We start from the raw sequence: 23,953 nt of genomic DNA, 5'->3' as shown, positions 1-23,953 counted from the left end.
AAACCTGTTTTCATGGCGGCTGGTGTGAGTTTAAATAAAAACCATGACTCCAAAGAAAGCAGTGGAAAAGTCCTGCCTTTTCTGTCAATCTTCATTCCTTGTTTCTTGCAACTGAAATATTCCCATTTTCCCCCTCAAGCCAAAAGGAGCTGCTCCATTCAGTCTAAGAAAAGTCCGCTAAAAATTTTACTTAAAAAGTAACTTCAAGACAAATTAAAAATAACAAAAAGCCCAAATCAAAGGCAGACTGCCTACAGTACTGGAGCTCAGAGAAGAGGCAGTTAAAGTGGATCAGTAAAAAAAAGTAATTCTTGCAAACTTTAGCTACTGAGGTAATCAGCAAGCAGAACGAAGGCAGGCGAGAGGTTCGATTTTGAAAGGCAGGCGGAAGGAGTGCTGGGAGAAACCAGAGAGAAGCCTCACAGAGGCGGTGGGTTGGATTTGAGACCTCACCACACCAGAAGGTTGTCTCACATAGGGCAGGGGATGCCTCTGCCGTTATGTGGCTGTAACTGCAAGCAACATTTGTGCTGGACATAGTGGCTGACCACACTCTCCCCGCTGCACGCTGACTCCAGCAGAGTGAACTGCAGGTGTAAAAGATCCTCTCTCGCCCATTCCTCTCCTCACAGCTGTTCCCTGCTCCCCCCTCGCATTCCTCAAGTTTTCCCTGAATTGCCATGGAATCAAATGCCAGGACACGCTCTGTTCGAGCACTGAAGTGTTAAAATAGCCTGCTGTGCCCAGGCACGCTTCATCCAGCCCGTTGTGGGCATTTCTTCATTAAGTCCCTACGTAACACACAGTGCCATAAGCCCCTCTCCACCGCTGGGGCGCCGATGGCAGGTGGGGTGTCTTGGTCGCAGGCCCCATGGTGTCTCCCTGCTGCCTCCCCTTCACCACACCTGCCAGCCTCATCCCTATAGAAATCCGGCAGAAATAGTGGCTTGTCCCCTTCCCCTTCGCGTGCCTTTCTCTCCAGGTTTATTGTGATCAGCCATGCCAGTGAGGGGAGGGAAGGAGGGGAGGAGGCACTTCGGCTCAGTGGTTCCTCTCATAACCTGTGCCTAACGGCTTGGACCAATCTGCCTGGCGAGGGGCCGCGGGGAACTCCCCCCACCCTGGCGTCTCCGCACCCCTCCTCGAGCCCTTTACACCATTCACCAGGAGAGGGAAGGAAGCAAGGGGGGAGGAGGGAGCACGCATGCTGGAGAGACTGAAAGCAAGCAACTGCTCTTTCTCCAGCATGGGTTGAGAGAAAGCAAAATCTTCTGCGCTCCTTCCACCGGGTGTTTTGGTGCAGATCCTGCCTGCTCGGCGGGGTGATTCCTTCGCAGTGTATGTGCGCGTTCCTGTGCGTGTGCTGCTGCCACTGCATATGTACCCCCAGCTGTCACTTCACTGCGCTCAGTCGCTCCCTCTCCTGCCTCTCTCTCTCTCTCCCTATTTATTATTTACAGAGGATTACAGTCCCTTTCCCATGCTGCCATCTAACTGTGCTGCTTCTCTGCCTGCTGTGTGGGGCAACCAGCTGGCTAGCACGCAAGGAGACAAGGGCTCGTGCCAACAGGAGTCCAGCGAGAACTCACCGGGCAACGGAGGGAGTTTCTGCAGGATTTGCTTTGGGAATTGCACAGGGTTCGCTGGAAGAGCTGGCTCAGACGAGGATCCTTCCTAGTCCGAGAACAGTAAGTAGAGGCTCTCTTGTCTGTATATCCCCCTGGCTATGTGAGATCTTTCAGTGGGGCTGCCCCCAAGGAAGTGGCTTCCTCAGGGAGGAGACTGGCAGGCAGGGACAGCACCGGCTGCACTCGGTGCAGCGGAGAAATCCCAGTTGTATGAGGCTGAAGGGCAGCAATTTTCCTGATAAAGCAGAATGACAACTCTGCCGCGGAGGCTGATGGTACTGGTTCTAGTCCAGTTTAAGTATGGGGAGCTGGAAGCAACTTCTCCCAGTTGTGAATGGCACCAGCATCTTTAGCTATGGCACGGACAGCTCAAGTGCAGCTTGGAGGCTAAGTGCTTGGTGCAATGGTGACTATGTACTGGGCAGTTCCTGGTGACCCTGACTCCTGTCCCCTCCTCAGCAAAGTGGAGTGGGTCTAACACACCAGGTGCCACTCACCTGACTGATGGTGGCTTTGCTGGGAAGCATTTTGGTCTCAACTGCCTTCCTTAGTAGGAAAAACCTAAAATGGAGAAGTGAACAAGGACTAAAATTGGATGGGGTGACTGATCCAAAATTCAGTAAACAGGCTTTAGGATGAGTTCTGTGTGTGTGAGTGCGCGCGTGTGTGTTGTCTGCATGTATGTCTTCACACATAAAGCTCACAGACACAATCACAGGACATGAACCATGTCACAAGTGGGGCCAAAAATAAATCCCAAGTTGTTTCCAAAATCCCTGCAGCCTGAGCCTGTGATTTCTGAACTTCTGGGAGGAAGGCATACCACAAGGGATGGGGGTGAATACAGTATGGAAAGAGTTAACAGCCTTTTCCAACATTGCTACTAAGGGCAACTCTGCCTGGGAGAATGGATTTTTCTATGGATTTTGCTTCAGGCAGGGAAATACATATGTGAGTGTTAGTCTGTGTGTAAGTGTGTGTGCATATATACACATGCGGAGACATGTGCGCACATATATATCAAGCAGGGCATTTTCCCCTGCTTCCACTGCTGCCCAGCTTATTACTGCCACTGCATCTCATTCTAATTAAGAGAGACATATAAAATCAGAGCTCTCCTGGTCTGGGGAGAGGGGATGTTTAGAGTCGGCGCTCCAATCAGGTCATTACTGAACCAGGCCCGGGCCTACAATTTGGATAGTCAGGTAGACTGAATGTGCCGGTTCCAGTGCGTCCCTGATTTGAACAGTAGTTAGCAGAATATAGCATTGCTCTGCCACCAGTTCCTGTTCTACCACTGAAGAATTGAGAGAGAAATTAAGAGCTCATTTTGATAAGGGCTGGAGCAGCTGCTGTCCAGAGTGCTATTAAACAATTTACAAGAAGGAAACCCTTAAAGACAGGGTCTCCCTTAAAGGCACAGATGGACTTGTTACAAAGCAGGGGATATTTCTAGCTGTGAGAGGAAAGGGGTGCCTTTCCAGAACCTCAGACCATTTTTCTTCTGAGCTTTGTCACTTGGGCATGTTTTGGGGGACTGGATCTTCCTCTAACTGCTGTGGGCAAGTAACATTTGCGAGGGAATTATTCCACATGAGTGAAGGGCTTGAGGGAGTTGTCTCCCTGTCAGACATCAGTGCAGTCTCTGTTAGTGCATATTGTCCACTTGGAGGAATTCATGGTAAATCTTGAGCAAAGAGGCTCTCTGCAAAGAGAAAGGGGGGAAGCCCTCTTATGTAATTTTTATACCACATCATAGCTTTACCTTTGCTTCCGGCAAAGTGAATGCCACATGATAGCAAGGTGCACTCACAGCTTTGGTATTTTCATGAGTTACTCCAGTCTCCTGCCCTTCCTCTGACTTTCCGAACACTGATTCGGAAAGGATTTTCGGAGCTCATCAGAACCATGGAAGCCTGATGAAGGCAGAGCTGCCATCTCAGCGTGGCAGGAAGGGCCTCAGCAGTGCAGGGCCACAAGAACACCCCGACAGGGGTGCTCAGGGAGCAGTGAAGGCTGTACCAGAGTGTGGAACAGCCCAGGGGCAGGCTCACTCCTGTGGGAGGGTATGTCCGGGTAGGACTTCAGTGACTCTTCAGCATTTGCCTGTTGCTGATTCAAAAGAAAGACGAAGCATTTTCCTTCACTTGCCATGTTTGGTTAGAAGAAGCTGTTCAAAGTGCTTGACATCTGTCCCAGTCCTGGGTGGCTCAAGCAGTAACCCAAATGACCATACTGGGATGCTCCTGCCAGCTGGGTAATGCTCTAAAATGCTACACCATGACACATACTGCACTTCTCAGTAGGAAAGCGCTGACGTTACAGAGTTCTGGACTGTTTCTGCCCATACTGCAGACTGTCTAGCATGAAAACACTCTGTAACACATACCTTATTCCTGCTGTGGCTTTACTGAAATACTTGCTCACAAAAATGCTTTTTGTGGCTCCGGGGACCCTAATACCAAGAAGTAATTGTTTCTATGTGCCAGTTCAAATCCAGGCTGGATGGATGGAAGAGGAAGTTGCTTCACCTGTGAGAGGTGGGATTACATGAAATACTGTTTTATTCACATTGCAAAAACAAGCACTTGCAAGTTAGGAAATGTTGGGATTCAGGCCACCGTGCCATCTGCACTGGGTTGCAGTCCTGACTATTATGATCACACACTGTATTTTCATAAGGCTGCCTCATTCAGGGCACCGGATGCATGGCACTCAGGAAGTGAAGCAGAGGGTTGTTATTATTTTGGTACCGCTACGTGTGTGCCTGTTTTATTTGTTTATTGCCTGTCATCCAAACCCTGCAGGCAATACATCATTATTCATTGCCTTGTGGTGTTCTGAAGATGTGCGCTGCTCTAGTTGCTTCACAGATGATAGAGAATTTATTCTCCTGATGAGGCAAGAGAGAGTGGTTATTTTCCTTGCCATTGAAGGGGAAAGAGATTTCCCCCCTAGCCGCACAGTGAAGGAGCAGCAGGTGCAGGAGTGGAGCCTGGGACCTCTTGGCTCTTAAAGCCACTAATGCCTTGAGACCACACCAGTTTACTGGCTAAGCTGTCAGCATTTTGCAAAACATCAGCTGTGAGTACTCAGCAGTTCTGCAAAATAGCCTCTAGGGTCTCATGTTGGGCACCCGCAAAATTAGGAATGTACAGATTGGCCACCTGCCAAAATTGTGGTTTAATATTTTATGTTGACGATATAAAAATGGCCTCATTTATTACAACATCCTCATTGTTGTCCTATGTATTGTGTCCTTTGCATTGAGTATGGGACATGGTCCTGTGAAAAAAATAAATAGTACTTGATCAGCAAGCAAAGGCTGTGTTGCAATGCATATACACAAGTGGGTGAATTAAGGTTGTGCAGGTATTAACTAACATTTAAGTGCTTGGCTTTACAAACCAAATGGCATATTTTTTCACACAGAATTTTTTTGAAATGAAAATGACACTTTCTTGATTCTTTTTTTATGAATGGAAAAACAGGACACTTTCTCTTATTTACACATTGTAATTCCTCACACCCATCATGGGAAGGACTGAGACCTAAATTTATATCAGGGCCACACAAGTCTGAACTCCATGAATGCCTGCAAGCAAAGGCTTGTTACTCCGAAATCAGGCCCTGAGATCATTCTCCTCCTCACTCAGAGGAGGCTGGGGGACTTCCTTCCCCATATAGTGTTCCCTCACTCAAGGAATAAAATCATAGGACCACATCGTGATTCTGAAGAAGTGCTGTTAGAAGAAACTTGGCTTAGCCCTCATCGCTTGTGCTCTCTTTCCACTCCTGGCTAGGCCCTCTGCTGCCAGTGTTCCCCAAAGCACAGTGTGCTGCTGCTGCTGTGATTTTGCTGCAAGGGGGCAGAGGGGCTGAAGGAGGACCCTGCTCTACACACTTCCATTTAGTGATTTTGATGGGATATGAACGTTACCATGCCTGTACTCCTTCCATGGCTGTAAACCTTCCAGAGAATTGAAGTCACATCAAATCTGAAGATGTTCCCCAGCCTGAATGAGCTCTGCAGCACGGGGCTGTGGTGTGTGCACTAGCTCAGATGGATCTGAGGGGCCATGCTGGACCTCTGGCCAGCAATAGCTGTCACCACATCTTGTTGAGGTGTGGGCAACGCTGCCGACTTCTAAAGCCTGTAAGCATATCCCAGTGATCCTCAGGCACTGCTGATGCTGCAGGCAGCAGCCTGGACCCTAGGCAATTTGCATAGATGTTGCAGGGAGGCCCCTCTTGAATGCTCTGGGAAGGTGATGGGGGGAGATAGGGAAGGGGGAGAAGGAGAACTCCAGGCTCTCTTTTAACATGCAGCACAGTACTCCTCGTGCCACAGGGGCATCCAAGTGAAACAGATCCATGCAACTCACTAAGGCAGAAAAAGAAATCAGCAAAAGGTCTCCTTCAGAATTCAGTATAAATGCATCGTGTGGACAATGAGAGTCAGTCTTTCCTTGGGCAGTTTTCCAGGAGCTGTGAGTGTGCTGGGTCACTGATCCCCTTATGATAAGAGCAGAGAGGATTTTTACTGCTGGCATCCTGCACTCTGCCCCACCACTGCGCATGCATGAATGATCCCTGCCCCTGTGAACATGCCAGGGGCATAAGCTTGTGAAGTGAGACGGCAGTGAAGTTCTGCCTCATCCCACAGTGTTTTCTAACTCCTCACCCCTCTCTGCTCCAACTGGCAAAGTGGTCAGTGACTCTCCTTGCAGCCAATGGTCTGATTCTGAGAGGCTGGCAGCCAGGGGAGCGCAGCCAAGGTGCTGGGTGAGGAAGAGTGGGAGTGACTCTTTCACTCAGCAGCTTAGGTGGCAGCAATTCCCCATCACATTGGCTTCTCCACCAGGCAGTATTTCAGCTCCCAGAAGCAAAAGTAACAAAAGTTACTTAGAAGACCAGGGAGCTTGGGGTCCTGGCATCTTTCAGGATACAGACTATGTTAAGAGGCAAAGCCAGTTCCTGAGCAGACAGAGGCATGAATGATGGCAGATAAGCTGGTGTGGGACAATTTATGCACATGGGATCACCTAGATTTGCAGAAGATCATCGCATCCTAGGAACTAGGAAGCACAAGGAGAAAGCTTTATGATTGAAGCACCTTGATCCAAGTAAGATATAACAGGGGTTTCTTTTGGTATTGATCTGGAAGTCCCTTGATTTGGCAGTCTGGCTCCCTCACTTGCTGTACTGTTTGATAGATGTCTCACCTAGCACTCCAGGGACAGAGCTATGAATGGGGAGCTACTTAACACTTGATCAAAAAACTGATATTTTCATGTCTGGTGGCTAAATTGAGGATCCTCCATCTGATACTCTGTGTAAGTAAATGTGTCTTTAATCTCACACAGGCAGGGTCCCTTCCTGCTATGGATCTGCTGCATCTTTAGCCCTGAATAAGAAGAGACCCAAGGAGAGTATTGGGGTATCTCAGTATTTCTGAGCCCTCAGAGAATCCTTCACAAATGTGGGCCCATTTTCTTCTTCTTAAACACACAGAATAAAAACAAGAAAGAGATTATTTTGGGATCCTGAGTATCATCCAACTAAGAAGTGAGAAAAGTGTCTGTGGGAGTGGGGAGGGAGATGAGCACAGCAGAAGCAGGATTCTCCCACCAATTCTTCTTCTTTCTCTGCAGCCTCTCCCTGAGGTATGCCACCAATCTACCTTCTGCCCCCAGGGTAAGCCTGGGGGAATGGCATTTTAAATGCCAATATGCTGAAAGAAACCTGGGCGGTGTAAAACTGGAAGCAGGAGCAGAACTGTGCCTCCATCAGATCTGTTGAGTTGGGAGTGGCTGCAGGCCTTCTGTCAAGGGGCTGAGTGAAAGGATTAAGGGCCTGAGCTACTACTGACCACGGGATTAACCCCTGTAGAAAATTAAAGTTGTAGAGAAGGCTCTTCCCTCCACAACTGAGAGAAAGAGAAAAACTGGGATTTGGATTAGAATTGGCAGGCCTGGTGACAAGCCACCACCCACAGCCAACTGTTCCCGGCTGGATCAGAAAATGTTATCTCAGGCTCCATGCAGAATCTCCCCTCCACATCTCACTTGATTATCAGCTTTTGCCAACAGCATGAGAAGAACAAAAACATCACTCTGTGGCAAAAAAAGAGAGGAGGAAACTGGGCAAGCAGCTCACGTGTCTGAGCCCTTCCCACTCACTCACCTGCCTCCCTTCTCAGCTGCCTCCATTTCGCTAAATGAAACATGCACGTGGTCTGTCGCATTCAATAATACTCAGAGAAGATGCTGGCACACACATGGCTGGATTTCTTCCTGTCAGCTGCCCCCTCAGCTCTCCTCCTGCTGCTGCTCTGGGCCTCCTCCATATGCTGCACTCTAGCTGTGCTGGGACTTTCCTGTCACTCCTGTGTTGGATATCCCAGTCTCTCCACCTGCTTCTGCAGCCTCCCAAGGCATCCCACTTCTCCGCAGCAATCTGGGTCTTTCCCATCAGTGCTACCCCCTGCTGCCCCTTCAGATACTCTGCTTTCTCAGATGGTTCAATGAGGCCTGATGTCCTTGATATTTCCAGCCCCTCTGACCTCTCCCAGTCTCATTATTGTGAGCTGAATGGGGAGGCCTGGGCTGCAAATAATGTGTCTTGGTTAAGGAAAGGGACTGGGAATCAGAAAAACTGACTTCCCTCCTGATTTTGCCACAGGCTGATCAGGGAACTTTGGGAAAACCCTGTAATTGACCTTGTCAGAACTCCTTTATTCTGTATAACTTTGATAACCCTTACAAATCATTTCTGCAGGACAGGAGAACATTTACAAGCCTAAGTGATCCAGTAATGCACTCTGCAGGTTTGAAAATCTTGAGCTGGGAACAGATGTAGACTCATGTTGAGGTCTTAAGAGCTGAGCATCTGAAATTTCAGACAGCCAAACTTAGCGGCCATTTTCATCTCTATCACAGCTTATCCCTCCATAAAATGGGGACAACATTAACCTTTCTTACAGGGGCATGGGGAGGAAAAATTTGTTAACACCAATCACAGTTGCATTTCAGAGGAGTCTATGCATTATCATTTCAAAGATCAGAAGCTTTCTGACCTATGCACATCCTAGAGAATAGGGTGAGGTTATAATTAACAGCAAGTCAGGAATGTGGCAGGTCCCACAATCACAGGTCCCTTACCATACTGAGTGGGTTTCGTATGCTTTCTACTTACTTTACAGCTTGCTGTATGAGGTGTTTCGCTTAGTTGTGATCGATCACTGCAAGTCAGATGGCACCATTTCTTCTGCAGCTGGATTTCTAGTGTGAATTTAAAATGTGCTTTCCATTGACTGTGACAGTACAACGATAATGAATCCTGAACACGTGTTAATAAATCAGCAAGTGCTGGAAATGAAGCCCCCAGCTATTTAGTGTATAACCTCACTGGGGCAGCGACACACACTGTATGTTTCTACAGTGCTGTTGAGCTTGGCTGACATCTCTGGGTGCTTCTGCAATCCAAATAAACAACTGAGGAGGAGTTGCTGCTGAGACAATGAGCTTATATCTGAACTCTTGTGGTCAATAATTTGCTTGACTGACCTAGGTCTGTTGGGGGGGCAAGAATGGGTATCATATCCATGCCACCTAAATCCACTTCTGGTAGTGTCAGAAGAGGAGCAGCTCCCGCTAGGATGACTCAACCAGATTATTTAATGACCTTCCAATTTCTATAATCAGACCACTGAGCTTATGTATCTCCCTTCCCTTTGTGTACAGTGTCTTGCCTGCCAAGGGCTGACGAAGGAACAGACACAGAATGGGATGCTTTAATCACTGAACTCGGGGGTCCCACTGCCCCCCTTCACTGTGGGTGAGGGCAATAAAACAGGAATCCCAGAAACAACAGCTTCCCCAAGGAAAGGGGGGGAAAAAAGATAATCTCCTTAAATCATCCTTCATGCCCTCCCTCACCCTGTTGGTTTTCTGATAAAGGCTAAAGCAATTTAGCACTGGAAAGGGACTTTGCCATCACTCATCAAGGAGAGTGTGGGGGAGGGATGAATGCCTGCATATACTTCCTGTCAATTTATCACTGGCATCTGTTATAGCCTCTGTTACCTACCCTTTTGTAATATAGGTCACCTTCATGCCCTGACGATGGTACGAAGCCAGACTGTTAAAGGAGTCTGATCCTGGAGCTGTGAACTAAGGGTTAGTGCAATGGACCGTGACAGATGATCCCAGAAAGACGTTGCTGGGCTCTGTTTCTGACTACGGCTCATACTAGTGACATATTGGGATAGTCACCTGTCTCTACAGCCTCAGTGTCCCTGTCTGGAAAATCAGATAATTCTATCCACCTACCTAGAGCAGAGGTGTTGCAGGCTAAGATCTGAGCCTTACTTCCCTTTATGCAGAGCGTTCATGGCACCTAGTGGAAAGACAGACAGATAGCCTTTCTGGAAACCATGGTCCGCAGGTTATTAAATATATAACAATAACAACAACAACAACAACGACACATACAACCATGGCAAGAGCCATTTGTAAAGCAGATGGAAAGCTTTGGATAGAAGGTGTCACAGAACTGGGAAGCGTTACTAAAACAGTATCGGGATGCAGTGAACGGAGACCCTCCCCCCCCTCACAGCATGATCCTTGGGACTCTACTTATGAAAGCTAAGGTTTTACAATGATACTGCAATCACCACTGGTGTCTGGACAGGGAGAAGGGAAGCACAAGACAGCAACAGCACCTGCTGTAGCTTTTATGCCTTGGCAGGTACTGCAGAGTCAATACAATTAATGCATCCTCCTGCCTACCCTGGTAGTAAAGCTCCCTGTTTAAGCTAATGAGGAGAATCCTCATTATAGAGTCCACTGGGGATCTGACAGCAGGCCAAATGCCCAAGTGGCCTTTAGCTTAGCATATTTCTGGCCACTGGAGCCCACAGCCAGAAATGGATGGTTTCATTCTGTTGCTCTGAGCTGAAACCAAAAGAAATGTCTTTTACTGTCCTATATCGAAGGGAAAGAAGGAAAGGCCACCAACAGCCCCACAGGCTACTCTGTTCATATCTCCAAGCACATGGAAGAAAGCTTTGGATGTCATATCCCATGGATCACAGGGCATTCGGCTGACATGTTGTTCCAGGAAGAAGGAACCATGCAGTAAGCCCACAAGACAGATAAACACCAGGTTTGTGGAGTCCTTGGGTGACTTCAGAGTATCAGAGCTCCAGCAGTGGAGATCAGCTGTAAACTGCCAAACCCAGTCAATCCCATGCTAGTCTAGAATGGACAGCATCGTGCCTCTCCTCTCCAGGGCTGGGGGCGTATGTGAGGCACTCCTAGGTCTGGCAGAGTACTTGCTGCTGGAAAAGCCCCAGGTTGTCAGGCTGAAAGCAGCCAGAACAGCTTTGGTGGTGCTCTAGAGAGCCTTGAGGTGTGGGTGGGTGCTGGCTGTCCCAGGACTACCGGCTTCCCAGTGCTGGGTTTGCAGAGAGCGCAGCTGGCTTGCTGCTCTGCAGAGCAGAAGGCATCTCAAGCCAAAGCAAAACACCTAATTAAGTCAGAATTCAAGACAAATCACAGAAAACCTTTACGAAGGAAGTCATCAAAAATCTTCTCTGCTTCCTGACTCTCTCCTGGCTGCAGGATGTTATTCACTAGTGGCACTGGTCTAACAAGCTTATGGGCAATATGTGCCTGGGATAAACTGTTCTTTCTGGATTCTTGGACTTAAAATTCCTCTATAAACATATTATTTCAAGGTGTTAATGCAGAAGCTCATTGGTCCTTTCACTTCCTCAGTCAGCAAACTCTACATATTCCAAAGCTGATGCCCTGCCTCCTAAGCATATGCTATGCTTGTGGATGTCGGCAGCTTTGTGTAAGACATGGATATGGATAGATATGGGTCACAGAAGAGTCCCAAGTACATGTACAAGTCCACCTCTGTGCATACATTTGTAAATGTAAGCTAGATTTGTGCCTATATCTGCATATGTACATGCAGATTGCTGCCTTTCAGACTTAGGTAGATGTGTATGAGTGCACAAATGCGTAGATGCTATCTCTGGGGCGGGGAGTGTTGTGTTTTTGTGACATGCTTTTAAAATAATCATGGGTTTATCAAGGCGTCTCCATCTTTGTGCATGTTGCAGCACAGGAGACAGCATTAAAGCCTGAACAGGTGTTAATCACTATGCACTGTAATAAATTCTAAACATAGGGAAAGAGATTATTTATACACATCTGCTCCTCCCACCCTTCACTCCGTGCTTGAGTCTTGGCACTGCCTCCTAGGATGAGGCGCCTGTGAGGTACCAGAAATGAGTGCATGAACCGGACCTTTCCTGACAGAGCAGAAGGAATTAGATGTAGAAACCCCGACTCTGTCACCATCTTTGCGCCTGGGTACGCCAGTCCTGCCCTCAGCCCTGCACTGTCGGCTGGGGATGGCACAGCGGAATTACACAGAACAGAGAGCAGGGGAAAACACCAACCCATGGACTTAGCAGGGGCCTGGGTGAGGGGAGATCGGAGAGGCAAGTGGTGTCATGAAGCACCCAAGGAAGTTTTTTTTTCTGAGGCTTAGCCCCCTTGATTGGAGCTGAGCCAGCCGATACAGATGGGGTGTTACAAAACAGAGCCAAAAGGCAAGAGCGCAAGGAACAGAGCTATCTATAACCCAGACAAAGTTAGATGGAGTGAAGGTGGGGAAGAGGGAAATGCAGAGCGTGGCAGGCAGACCCTAATGCTGAAAGTAAGGACATGATCATTCGACAACAGGATTTGGAACTGATCAGCTCCAGCTATCCAGCAGCCAGACAAGGCTCTGTGGCTGTCAGCTTAACTCTGCCGTTTATTCCTGTGCTGTAGGGAGTTAAATAGAGCACACGGAAAGCCTGCTGCTGGGGAGTGAAAGTCAAGGAGGGAGAGGGAAGGCAGAGACTGTAATTGGACAGTGCCCGGGAGGGAGTCGGGTGGAAGTGGCTGCGGGCAAAGCCCCTCCAGGTAAGTGCTCGCGGCTTTTCATTGTCCTTGTTGATACCAAGAGCCAGAGGCAGGAGGCTTCAGGGGCGGCATTTAGGACAGAGCCATCAATACGGAGGAGGCTGAAAGTCTTCTCAGCCAGTGCGAGCAAAAGCACTGAATGGGGACAGCTATTTGTTGAGGCTTCTCCTTCAGCAGGGACTGCAGGCAAGACACTCCTGCTCTGTTTGGGGAGTGGGGAGCTGCAGTAGGGGAAGGCTGGAGTTGTTTTGGTGCTGGGCAAGGTATTAATCTGTTTGGTGCATCGGCATTTGGATAAATAATCTAAATAGCTTGGCAAAATGTGCTAGTCCAGGCACTGAAGCTGCTCACCTTTCTCACTGAGATGCTAATTTAAATATGACCTGGTGATTTACACTCCTGTATAAAATAAATCAGTCATGGGAGCCTGGGGGAGGGAGAACAGCTGGCACGTGCATGGGGAGAGTGTCCCAATGGGAGCACAGTGCCCATTGAAAGTAAAGGCTGTGGACATTGTCAGAGCCCCATGGAAGGGGATGCAGGATGGCGTATTTCTGTACCCTGGTGGAAATATGCCCATTTAACTGCTACTGTAACTGTGGGTGGCATATCAGAGAGCAAGCAGGGGGACAGGATGGTGTTTCCCCTTTCCCTGCTTCCCTCTATTCAAGAGGGAAGAGCGAGGGAAGGAGGGACCTGTTGTCAGTCACTTATCGTCAGGGGAGAGTTTATGGTCTTTGGGTTTCTAATTAGACTGAGCATTTTGCCTTCTTCTAATTAAGATGTAATTCCTCTCTTTTCAACACACCCACTCAGTCTCCCCTGCCCCAAGTCCTCCCTTCTCCTCTGAAGCTCCCTTGCTCTTCAGCTCCTGCAGTTGCTGCAGTGTGAAATCCCCAAGCTGAAGCTGTGTTCTACTCAGCCCCGCTCTAACACCATGTCCATTTTACCTTAAAGCAGAAAGGAAGCACTGGTGGGGAGTGTGGGGGGAGAAGTGGCTTGGCAGCCACTAGTGCCCAAATCGTGGTGAGCCCAAGCCATGTATCCCGGAGCAGGATGCATAGGTGGCACTAGCCTGTGTGGCAGCGAGAAGGAATGAGCTGGAGACTGTTGCCCTAGCAGGGTCACCTCAGCAATTCATCAGGTTAACCTTGAATGTGAGGCTAATGTAGCTACTGTGGCAGGCTATTCAAGCACAGGCTTGTCAGTTTGGCACATATGTGAATAAGGCCTTATTTCTTTACCATTAGGTTCAAAATGAATTAAAATCTTGCTGTACTTCTTGAAATATCCTCCATCTCTCCTCCAAAATGGGGCTGATGCCTCAAAGGCAAAACACTAGGTGGGGAAGGGAATGAAAACACTGAGCCCAGACCTGCCTCCTGTGCCCAGGGGACTGAATCCCACCCATTCTGCTCGGCTCTTCTCCCCCAGGATCTGACAGGCAGGCTGCGAGGTAACTCCTCCACCCTCTCGGGCCGTGTGCCAGGCTGGCTGGTGGATGTGAAGACACGCTGGAGAAGACAACAATGCTGCCCACGAGTGCTGGCCACCGGTGGAGGAGCAGCTTCCCCATGAGGTGGCGAGAGGCTTGCCGTAAGTAATACCTACTCAGGTACTAAGCACAATGCTCCTGTTTCTCAAGGGAGTAGAAAGAAAATAGGTCATGTCAGGGTTAAGAATAGGGGAGAGGGACAGCTAAGAATGGAGATGTTTGAACTAATTCCTGATTCCTTTAGAGGCCAGGCTAGCGGGGAGGGAGAATGAGACTCTAAAGTTGAAGATGGGCTTAAAGTGGGACAGTCAGTGATGATTGCTTATGAATTCTAGTGGGCCTGACAGGTGAGAAACAGTGAGGAAGATACCACTGCACAAAGATCCACCCCAAACACTTCTCTGATCGGCACCCTGTAAGCAGCAGACTCCTCTCTGTGGTAGGGGTTTATACATGGGTTGCTGAGCAAGGCTCCCAGCTCTTCATGGCAGGAGAAGTCACGACAGATTTTGGAACTGAATAAAAGATGGGAATGCAGAATACTCCTACTAGGCACTGCCACATGCAGCAAAAATCAAAGAGTAAATAAAGAAGACATCCTTTAAATTAAAACATAAAAGTTCATTTTCCCAGTGGACCAGAGCATCTGCTATAGTACCCCTGAATGCAGAGCACAGATGACTAGGCTGCTGCGGGGCATTAGGGAATGTACCTGCACCTTAGAAAAACATTTGAGGATCACAGCAGAGGAAAGGGAGAGCTTGGAGAGTCTCCATCACTACTGCATGCCCAGGCAGCTGAGCAAACCCATGGTTTCCCTTGCTCCTGCCCTCCTGATGAAATTTGGGACTACCACTATAAGAAGCTAGGGGAATTATTTCCTTCTACAGAAAAAAAAGGCAGCTTTGTAATCCACCCTCACAGACTAGACTGCTGTATAAATTATTTACAATGAATGCTGCTGAGTCTTGACTTAATCTGATATTCCTGGATCAGCTTTCTGCCACCTACTAGAGTCACCAAACACCGCACAAAGTAACTTCATCTTCCCCTCACAAAAAAACACACATCGCTCATCCTCTGGCAGGGCTGGCACAGAGCATCAAGTTCTGCCTATTGCTTCCCTGCTTCTATTCCCCGTATAGTTGCATCCTAACCAGTGAGATGAATTTCTGGGTCTCAGATGACATCCTACACAGATGTATCTCTCACAAGGATGGAAAATGAAATCAGACCTCCATTCTGCGATTTTAGCAAAATGTTTCCAAGAGCACAAAGCAATATATGGGTAACTGAGACATCCTATATGGCTGCAGAAACTTGGCACAAATACAATTCCTGAACTTAACCATAACCAGCTGCTTGACACATTGTTCCTACCAGCCAGCGCCAGCATATATACTGGTGAAATCGCACAGCTGCTCGGTCAGGGACCAGTGGTGGGTAGGTATTTTGAGAGATAAGCCCTGAACAATGCCACCTGTATAACATTACATGGTCTGTTCTCGCCTTGCTTGGTGCACAAAGCAGCTAAGTGTTATCTCATCATCACAGCTGTCAATCTATTATTAATACTGTACTTTTGTCAAGCATCCAGGAAAAGACAGGGTCACTTGAGTGACTCATGGCTCTTTCCCTTCCCCACTCTTGCTCTCATTCTTTTAATTCTCATCCTACAACAAGGGAGCAATGTATTCTGAATGGAATTCAATATCACCCAGCCAGACAGTACCTTCACTGTGCCAATTCACAGGCTTTGATCTGCTTTCATGGCAGTGTCTGCTGTTGACCCCAACCTTTGCACAACAGGAAAGCACAGAGGTACTCAGGATAAAGATCTGTCTTACATTTCACTACAACGATACATTATTATTATTAAAAGAGCACATAGATTGGTACTGGCTGGGCCAATGTAGACCTGAGATCTTGACTGTATGACAGAAAAAAAATTCTTGAAGGAATTGTGAAAGATGTATGAAAAAAAAGTAGCAGGCACTCTCTGAACACTTATCCCTTAGTCCTTAAGGAAATCATATAGCTCAGGGTCCAAATCATGTAGTTGTCCTTATGCTGCCAGTCCACTAATCAGCCAATTCTCACAAGGGTCATGGGGAACACAAAGAGACCTCAGGCATGATGGCAGTATTTGAGTATGAAGGCAGCATCACTGACAGAAGCCAAGTCAAAAAGAAAAGGGGGTGGTGGTGGGGACTATGGGGCAGACTAAACTCTAGAGACAGTGTTGTGAGGGGAGAGAGAAAATGCATGACTGACTGCAGAGCTGCTCCAGTCAGAGCTTCTCCAAAACATGGGTCTCTACTGGCTACCTCTCCTATGACATTCTTTCCAGAATTTCCTTGGGGTTAAGAAATAAAATATCTCTTTATTGGTTCTTACAAAAAAGCAGGAATGCAGGCAGGACAGAAGAATCTAGTTTCCAGTCCAGGAAAGAATGGTGAGACAATAAATGCATCCATTTTAGCTACCATTCAGCCCTGGAAAGACTCAACCAACCCTAAGTGACTGCCTTCACTGAGGAGAAGAGAAAAGTAGAGAGGACAGGGCATGATGTAGAGACAAATCTACTTCAGTTTTACACAAATGCTCAAACTTGTCACCTTAAAAAACAGTGAGGGAGCTGAACTTGCTTTCCACATTGAAGAAATTCATCTTAATTCCTTTTGTGGAATTAAGATGAAGGATGCAAATGTTTTACATAGTCTGCCTAAACATAACTCCCACTCCTCTAATGACAAGAGGCACAAAGCTTGCTTTCCTGTTGCTGATGCTTCATCGTCACAGAAATGAGACTTTTAAAGGGCACTGGCTCCCGGCTAGGGTTGACGACTAGAGCCCTGACACTATTCATGAGATCTGGACACATCTGGAATGGTGATCCAGAACAGCTGTACAAAGCACAAATGCTGTTTTGCAGATTTTCCAACCTTACTTTTGAGACACTGTAGGAGAAAGGGGATGTGCACTAGCCTTTTTTTTTATATCCTTTTCTTCATCTACCAGCCTGCATTTTTTCCTCATCTCTTCTCTGGTATGGGTGATTTGGGTCAGAGGAGATGCTTGTGGGGCTATTGGTGTGGGATTCAGAAACCATTTTGACACCAATAGCAAGTAAAAGTGTTCAGTGTGTCGGGGTCTCTTTGTTGCTTTATAATAGCTTCCTTGGTCATCCCTCTGTAATGCAATTTAATTCATAAAAAAATCTCTTACCAAAAGGCCCACACAAACACATTGTAGATATGGAAAGCAAATGATACCCTGATTTAGAGGTTAATTTGGATTTGAGTTTGATCCATCACAAGGATCATGATTCAAACTGCAGGAGCAAAATTGACATATAGGTTGTTTTGTTTTGCTTTCTGCTTAAAAGCTTTTCATTAACAAGTTTATTTCTCAAAAAAATGCAGCTCCTTAAACATATAGCAGTCTCTTCTCTCTCAACCCTGACTCCTCAGAAAGAGCTGTTCTTCATCTCAGGTGACATCTCCCACTACTCCTTGCTCCATTCTCTTCTGACAGGAACTAATGCTCTGGCATCAGGCAGCAAAACCCTCTGGAATACACTGTCCTTACTTCTTTGCGAAACTGGAAGGATATTTACTTGCTTGCTCACAAAAAAAAAAAAGGCTAAAAAGAAACTCATGCTGCCAGGGAGCAGGCCAGTAGCAAAAGGGTATAGCTGTGAGGAAGATCATTTCACTGCAGGGCACTGTGGTGAACAGTCCTGCTGTGATGGTCATATTGTAGCTGTAGCTGTGCTCAAAGTGGTGATGGGCGAGAAGGAGAAAGCACTGCTCTAACACATGTTCTCGCTCCCTATCTCTCTGCTTTTCAACTGCCAGTGCTTGGCTGTTGGCTGTCACTATGTGCTGCGGAGTCCTTCTTTGCTTGCCCTTCCTCCTGCAAGTGTAACAGTGGTAATCTGGAAGTGGACTGCAGCGGCTTGGGCCTCTCTTCCATCCCCTCAGACATCCCCACAAACACCAGGACCTTCCTTTTTCTCAACAACAAACTCAGCATCCTGCCAGGACCAGTGTTTTCCAACCTCTCTGCCCTACAGAGGCTGGACCTATCCAACAACTTCTTGGACCAGCTCCCTCAGAACATCTTCAGTGACCTGGGGAACCTCACGGAGCTCCAGCTGAGGAACAACAGCATCAGGGCCTTGGACAAGGACCTGCTGCAGCACACGGCCCTGCTGCGCCAGCTGGACCTCTCCATCAATGGCCTGGCCCAGATACCCTCAGGCATCTTTGATGACCTGCCTGCTCTCCGCTCCCTCTCTCTCAGGTCTAATCGCCTGCAGAGCCTGGACAGGGTGACCTTTGAACCTTTAACAAGCCTGCAGCAACTCCAAGTTGGGGATAACCCCTGGGAATGCGACTGCAATCTCCGAGACTTCAAGCACTGGATGGAGTGGTTCTCCTACCGAGGTAAGTGCTCAGGCAGGGTGAGCGAAGCACGGTGTGGGAGACAGACTGCTAGCTTTTCAAAGAAAGGCAGTCAAAGGCAGGCAGAGAAGAAACACAGGCAGATACATCCGGTAGATCAGGCTGACCTAAATTCCAGATCTTTGCCAAGGAACAGGAGGGCAGTGCTATAATGCTAAGAGACTGCGTAGTGCTACTGTAGCATGATACAGTTAATGCTACTGCCAGTCCTGAGAAGGCCCATGCAATCCCAGATTGCCTATTTCCTAGTTTTGTTTCAAATCTCAAAGATTATTCCTCTTTTTTTTTTTTTTTGAGGGGAAGGATCTTTCCTCAAATAACTTGAAAATTTTAGCATTATGAGTTTGCTTCACCCCTTCTGCCAAAAGAAAAGAAGAAATACTTTTCAAGCTTCTAAATAACTGTCCAGTTCTCTTCCTTATGCTAGGAGAACTAAAAGCCAGACTTGTCTGTAAAGCATGAGGTTTGCCTTCAACAAAACAATCATAGGAAGCAGTGCCACTTAGGAAAATATTATAACTAACATTGTCAAACCCAAACGTTCAAATTACCAAGTCAGGCCCTAAGTCAGACTGGCTGTAAAATCATTATTTCAGAACAAGCAGTTTTTGACAACTTCATATTTCCAGTTTTTCCTTGAAACATTGAAGGCTAGAAATGTGTAGATTACTTAGCAGGAATTCTGATGGAACAACATGATTTCAGGAGCTGAGATTCTAAGAAAAATGGCACATTTTACAAGAATGATGGCTGAAGGCCTGACCTTCTGTCACTGAAGCCACTGAGTAGGAAAGGGTCTCAAATCATGTGGATAGCAACAGTCAGCTGTCATATTCCTGCCGATCACAGCCATGCTGCAAAGAGATTATCTGTGCCTATGACTAGACTGCAATACAGTGAAATATGTATTTGTGTGAGCAGAACCAAACAAGCATATGAACGCCACTTTTCCCTTTCGGGGAGTTTGTTTTCTTTCTTGACTCTCACATCACAGAATTGATAAAAAGCACACAGAGTTAATTTTGCCTTTTTTTTTCCCTTCACAAGAAATTGCCCAAACTTGCTGAAGCATTTGTTTCAACATCTGTCGCTATTTTCAGAGGGGAGATGGATTAGTTGTTAGAAGATGGGATCATGTGTCTGTTGTTATTTTGAGAAGATAGGTCCTGATTCTATCTTTCTGTTTTAATTTTTCCTTTCCTAAAAAGTTCTATTGACAATTACATAACTCAATAAACAGTGTGAGGCTGACTTAACAGATGGTTTCAAAGGGCTTTCATGTCTTGGCCTGAAAGCCATCTACACAGATATCATGCACCAGGAGATCTACTGTCAAATCCAACCTAGGTAGAAGCATCCCAGCCAGGTGCCATGGTTGAAACCTCTTCATGGAGGGCTAAGCCATGCCAAATGTCTCCCAGTTAGGCAAAACAACCTTTCTAAAGGACACCGTGTGTGCTCCCTCTGCCCTGTCTGCCCAGTGAATGGAGGTGCAGCCATTCCTCCCTCCTACCACCTTTGAGAGGCACAGTGGACCTGGCAGGATACCGGGGGGGGGCAGTAGCACCTCCTGACTTCATCTTACTCTTGGACTCTAGGAACACCCCATGCTGGATCATGGTTCCCTTTCGGGGTAGGAAGAAGCTCTCTGAAACCTCTCTCCACTCAACAAAGCATTCACCCGTGAGGGACTAGATTTTACAGCACCAACACCATAACAAAGTGGTTCCACACTTGAAAACCATAATGCTGCTATGACTGTCTTTTGTAGGCTGTGTTTAAATGCTCCACCATAGCACTGTATCAGGATGCAGCTGTAATTCACTCCTATTATCTCTGTTGGGACAGGTGGGAAAATCGACCAGCTGGCATGTACCCTGCCCAAGGAGCTGAAAGGGAAGGATATGCGAATGGTGCCCATGGAGATGTTTAACTACTGCTCACAGCTGGATGATGAGAACAGCTCTACTGTGCTGGACAATACTGGCCCACCCTGCACTAAAGGAAGCCCAACTCCTTCCAAATCTAAATCAGGCCCAGAACCAGAGGTGGAGCCCAGTGTGGGATGCCCTCAGAAACAGCGATACAGGCCTGTGAGCGTGCGCCGGGCCATTGGCACTGTGATCATTGCAGGGGTGGTTTGTGGCATTGTGTGCATCATGATGGTGGTGGCAGCAGCTTATGGCTGCATCTATGCATCCCTCATGGCCAAGTACCACCGGGAGCTGAAGAAGAGGCAGCCACTCATGGGTGACACAGAGGGTGAACATGAAGAGCAAAAACAAATCTCTTCGGTGGCATGAAACCCTTCTAGGAAGGCAAGGACAGCAATGAACAAAGGTACCTGAGAGCTGCCAAGCATGGGGTCCTCCCTAAATACATCTTCCCAGACAGACAGACAGACTGTGCTATTGCTCCACTCACCCAAGTAGTGCAACATGCTTCTGGGGGGTCAGGACACCTGGCTCTAATTTCTGTTCCTCTGCCACAGGCTCCTTTTGTGCCCTTCCACCCTTGGGCCCTTTCAGGCAAATAAAGCAGAGTCAGACCTCAAGTGCTTGCTGTGCCTCATGCCCTTGCACAGAGCTTCCCTCATGTGCCTGCTTTGGCAGCAGCTGGCACCTTCTGGGAACCCATGTCATCCCCTCAGCATCAGGACTGAGTCCTCCTGCGCCCTGCCCAGAACTCTCTGCAGAGAGAGCAGCTCTGTGAAAGCTCATGTGAGGAGCAGGACACCAAGCAAGTGTCCATGCCTCACTGTTAGGGTCACTGTTGTTGTGTGACAGTAACTTGTTCCTCACTTGACAAGTCAGTGTGGCCAAGAGCATGTTAGAAGGGATGGAAGGTCTCTAGGGGATGACAACTGTATGAGAGAGATTTCCCTTCTTGCTTTTAGAGGTGGAAGGATACCTACATCATTCCAACACTGTCTGGGAGCACAAAGTTCTTTTTGCTCCTGGCCAAGAACAAGTCTACAAGCTGACATATGTGTCATCCTTTATAGGTACCCAGAGACAGAGCCATGCTCCTGTACACACACACACACACACACACACACTGACTCACTCTGATCCCAACACACATATGCAGACATAGCCCCGCTCCATACATCCAGGCACCCCATCTGTGCATGCAGAGCCACATGTGCACAAACTGATCTGCCCTGTGCATGCAGCCATGAACACGTTTAGCCACTCTACCTTATTTTTATTATAACGGTGCATAGCACCTTCTGGTTCAGAGAAAATATACGAACCCTGCCACTGAGGAGCTAACAAAAATATCTCAGCCATAGTACAGAGCCAGGGGGGGAAGGGACAGGAGAGGACAGAGAAAGCATGAATCAGCAAAGATGAGTACAGAGCATAAACAAAGGTGTGTTTTTGTTATCTATTTTATATTTTCTATGATAAATGGAGAGGGTGAATGATACAAAGCCTCCATCTGCAAGCACTGGAAGGGCAGAGAGAAGTGGGTCATCAGGAAAGACATAAAGGAGGATGTGGCTCACCAGCCTAGGTAGTGCAAGCCATGCTGAGGGATGGTGTGGCCTAAGGGGGAAGTGTGGGGGGCAGAAAACAAACAGCCTGAGAGCTGTCATTGCTGGCAGAGAGGCAAGCATGGTGCATGCACATGGGCAATGTGGCTGGGGTGACTGCAGAAAGGGGGCACAGTTCTGGAGGGTCTTGAGGTAATGGCAAAAATCTGGACCACAGCATGGCACAGGAGGGAGAGCCCACGGAGGGGCTGATATGGTACACAGCACGGCACACAAACGCTCACCTCACAACCACTGCTATGTTCACCGCCATCCACAGCTGCACATGAGTGTGCCCATACACACAACTGCACACACTGTCACTGTCATGTAGGGTAACTTTCCCCAACCAGATTTTAAAGCCCTCAGACTGCAGTGCCTCATATTAGTCTCAGCTCTTTACAACCTGACAGGAAAAAAAAATAAAAGTGAGAGGGGAAAAAAAATAAAAGGAAAGGAACCTAACATAAGAACTCATTTTATATCACTGGAAATGGGATAAAATGCTGTCACCAGGGGAGAGTGCACGTTGCCATGGTAACCCGCTCTAACCCATCACAGTGGGTATTCCTGGGCTAGGAAGATGACACCGGAGGTCATGCATCTGCAATGCCTGTGGATGGTGTGATCCTCATCATCAGGAAACAAGCTGGCAGCAAGCCCAGCTTTGCACAGTATGTGAGAGGTCAGCATGCACTACAGGTGGACCCTGCCAAGGCACGGCACCTCTTCCCCCTGCTCCAACTGAACCCTGATGCCTTTGGATGTCTTGCAGAGCTCCTGCTCAGTGCTGCTGGATCCCTGTGGAAGTGATTCACGCTGGCTCTTCACCCCCTTCTGGTCCCAGCTGGGTTGTTGTGCTGACCCATGGGAACACAATGCCAAGTCTTTAATCTGAGCTTGGAGTGGCACAGTCCCTTCTGACCTGTCCAGGGCAACCAGAAGCAAAGAGACAGGACTGTTTTCTCATGACTTCCCTTTGATACAAGGATGCAGCGGACAAAGGAGGATGTTCTTCAGGAAGCAGAAGACCACATTGCCCTAGAAGAAGGACTGGGAGAAGCAATCCACCCACGAGTGTGTGCACACACCATACCCCTCACCGCCAGCACACTGCATGCCGGGAAGAGCAAGAGGAGGAGGAGGCGGACAAGGTGGGGCTGGCAAGATGTGAGGAGGAAGGACTCTCCCCCCATGCACTGTATAGCCACTCAAACCATCCCATCTGCTGCAACTGTAGCCCGCTCTGAAGGGCAGAACTGGTGCACTGCAGACTCCTTATGTGTGTTACTGCTGCTCCACATTCCCAGCAAGCCAGGACTAGAGTAACTGCTGGATCCAAACCTCTCCCCAACCCCCCTCTCAGGGGAACTTCTCTCTTTACCATACTGGACTCCGCAATCATACTTGAAATGGGACTTGAGTCAGAGCGGTATACTTATAGATATATATTTTACTTGCATCAAATAATGGTGAAACATTGCACAAAACAATTGGTGTGTGTGTGTGTGCGTGTGTGTGTGAGAGAGAGAGAGAGAGAAAGAGAAAGAATGAGAATGTTTTTAAGGGGATAGTCTAGACATAAAATAAATGGGAGGGAGGCATGGGAGGATGTGAGGAGGAAATCCCCCTTTCCCTGCACCTCCCCTGTGACCTCTTCCTGCCCCGACCATTTTTCTTTGTTGCTAATAATATTTTCCACATCTTGTGTTGTGAGGCTGATGATGACCTTGCCCATCCTTTCCTCTTTGTTTTCAGTTATAAGGCAGAAAGTCTGGATTCATCTCAACCCTAGACAAGGGACTGCTATGTTTAGAAACCCACCCAGGAAAGGA

General features: G+C 47.8%; 2 protein-coding genes across 2 annotated transcripts in view; one reads left to right on the top strand and one right to left on the bottom strand.

Moving 5' to 3' along the window:
- CACNA2D4 (calcium voltage-gated channel auxiliary subunit alpha2delta 4) overlaps positions 1-23,953 on the bottom strand; it is a 136,087-nt gene that overhangs the window by 33,084 nt on the left and 79,050 nt on the right. The gene's annotated exons all lie outside the window — the stretch shown is intronic.
- Positions 14,146-20,883, top strand: LRTM2 (leucine rich repeats and transmembrane domains 2). Its single transcript, XM_013947215.2, has 3 exons — positions 14,146-14,212; positions 17,972-18,562; positions 20,429-20,883. Exons 1-3 carry the CDS (start codon positions 14,146-14,148, stop codon positions 20,881-20,883), a joined length of 1,113 nt encoding a protein of 370 aa, XP_013802669.2.

This window comes from Apteryx mantelli, chromosome 1, assembly GCF_036417845.1.
Source record: "Apteryx mantelli isolate bAptMan1 chromosome 1, bAptMan1.hap1, whole genome shotgun sequence".
Lineage (NCBI taxonomy): Eukaryota > Metazoa > Chordata > Aves > Apterygiformes > Apterygidae > Apteryx > Apteryx mantelli.
The sequence above is the reverse complement of the archived record's forward strand: the minus strand, read 5'-3'. Positions and strand labels throughout refer to the sequence as shown.

Excerpts from the sequence above, each read along its gene's own strand:
- LRTM2 (XM_013947215.2), top strand. The coding sequence starts at position 14,146 with ATGCTGCCCACGAGTGCTGGCCACCGGTGGAGGAGCAGCTTCCCCATG. Across the intron at positions 14,213-17,971 it reads GAGGTGGCGAGAGGCTTGCC|TGCTTGGCTGTTGGCTGTCA; the intron begins GTAAGTAATACC and ends TTCAACTGCCAG. Across the intron at positions 18,563-20,428 it reads GGAGTGGTTCTCCTACCGAG|GTGGGAAAATCGACCAGCTG; the intron begins GTAAGTGCTCAG and ends CTGTTGGGACAG.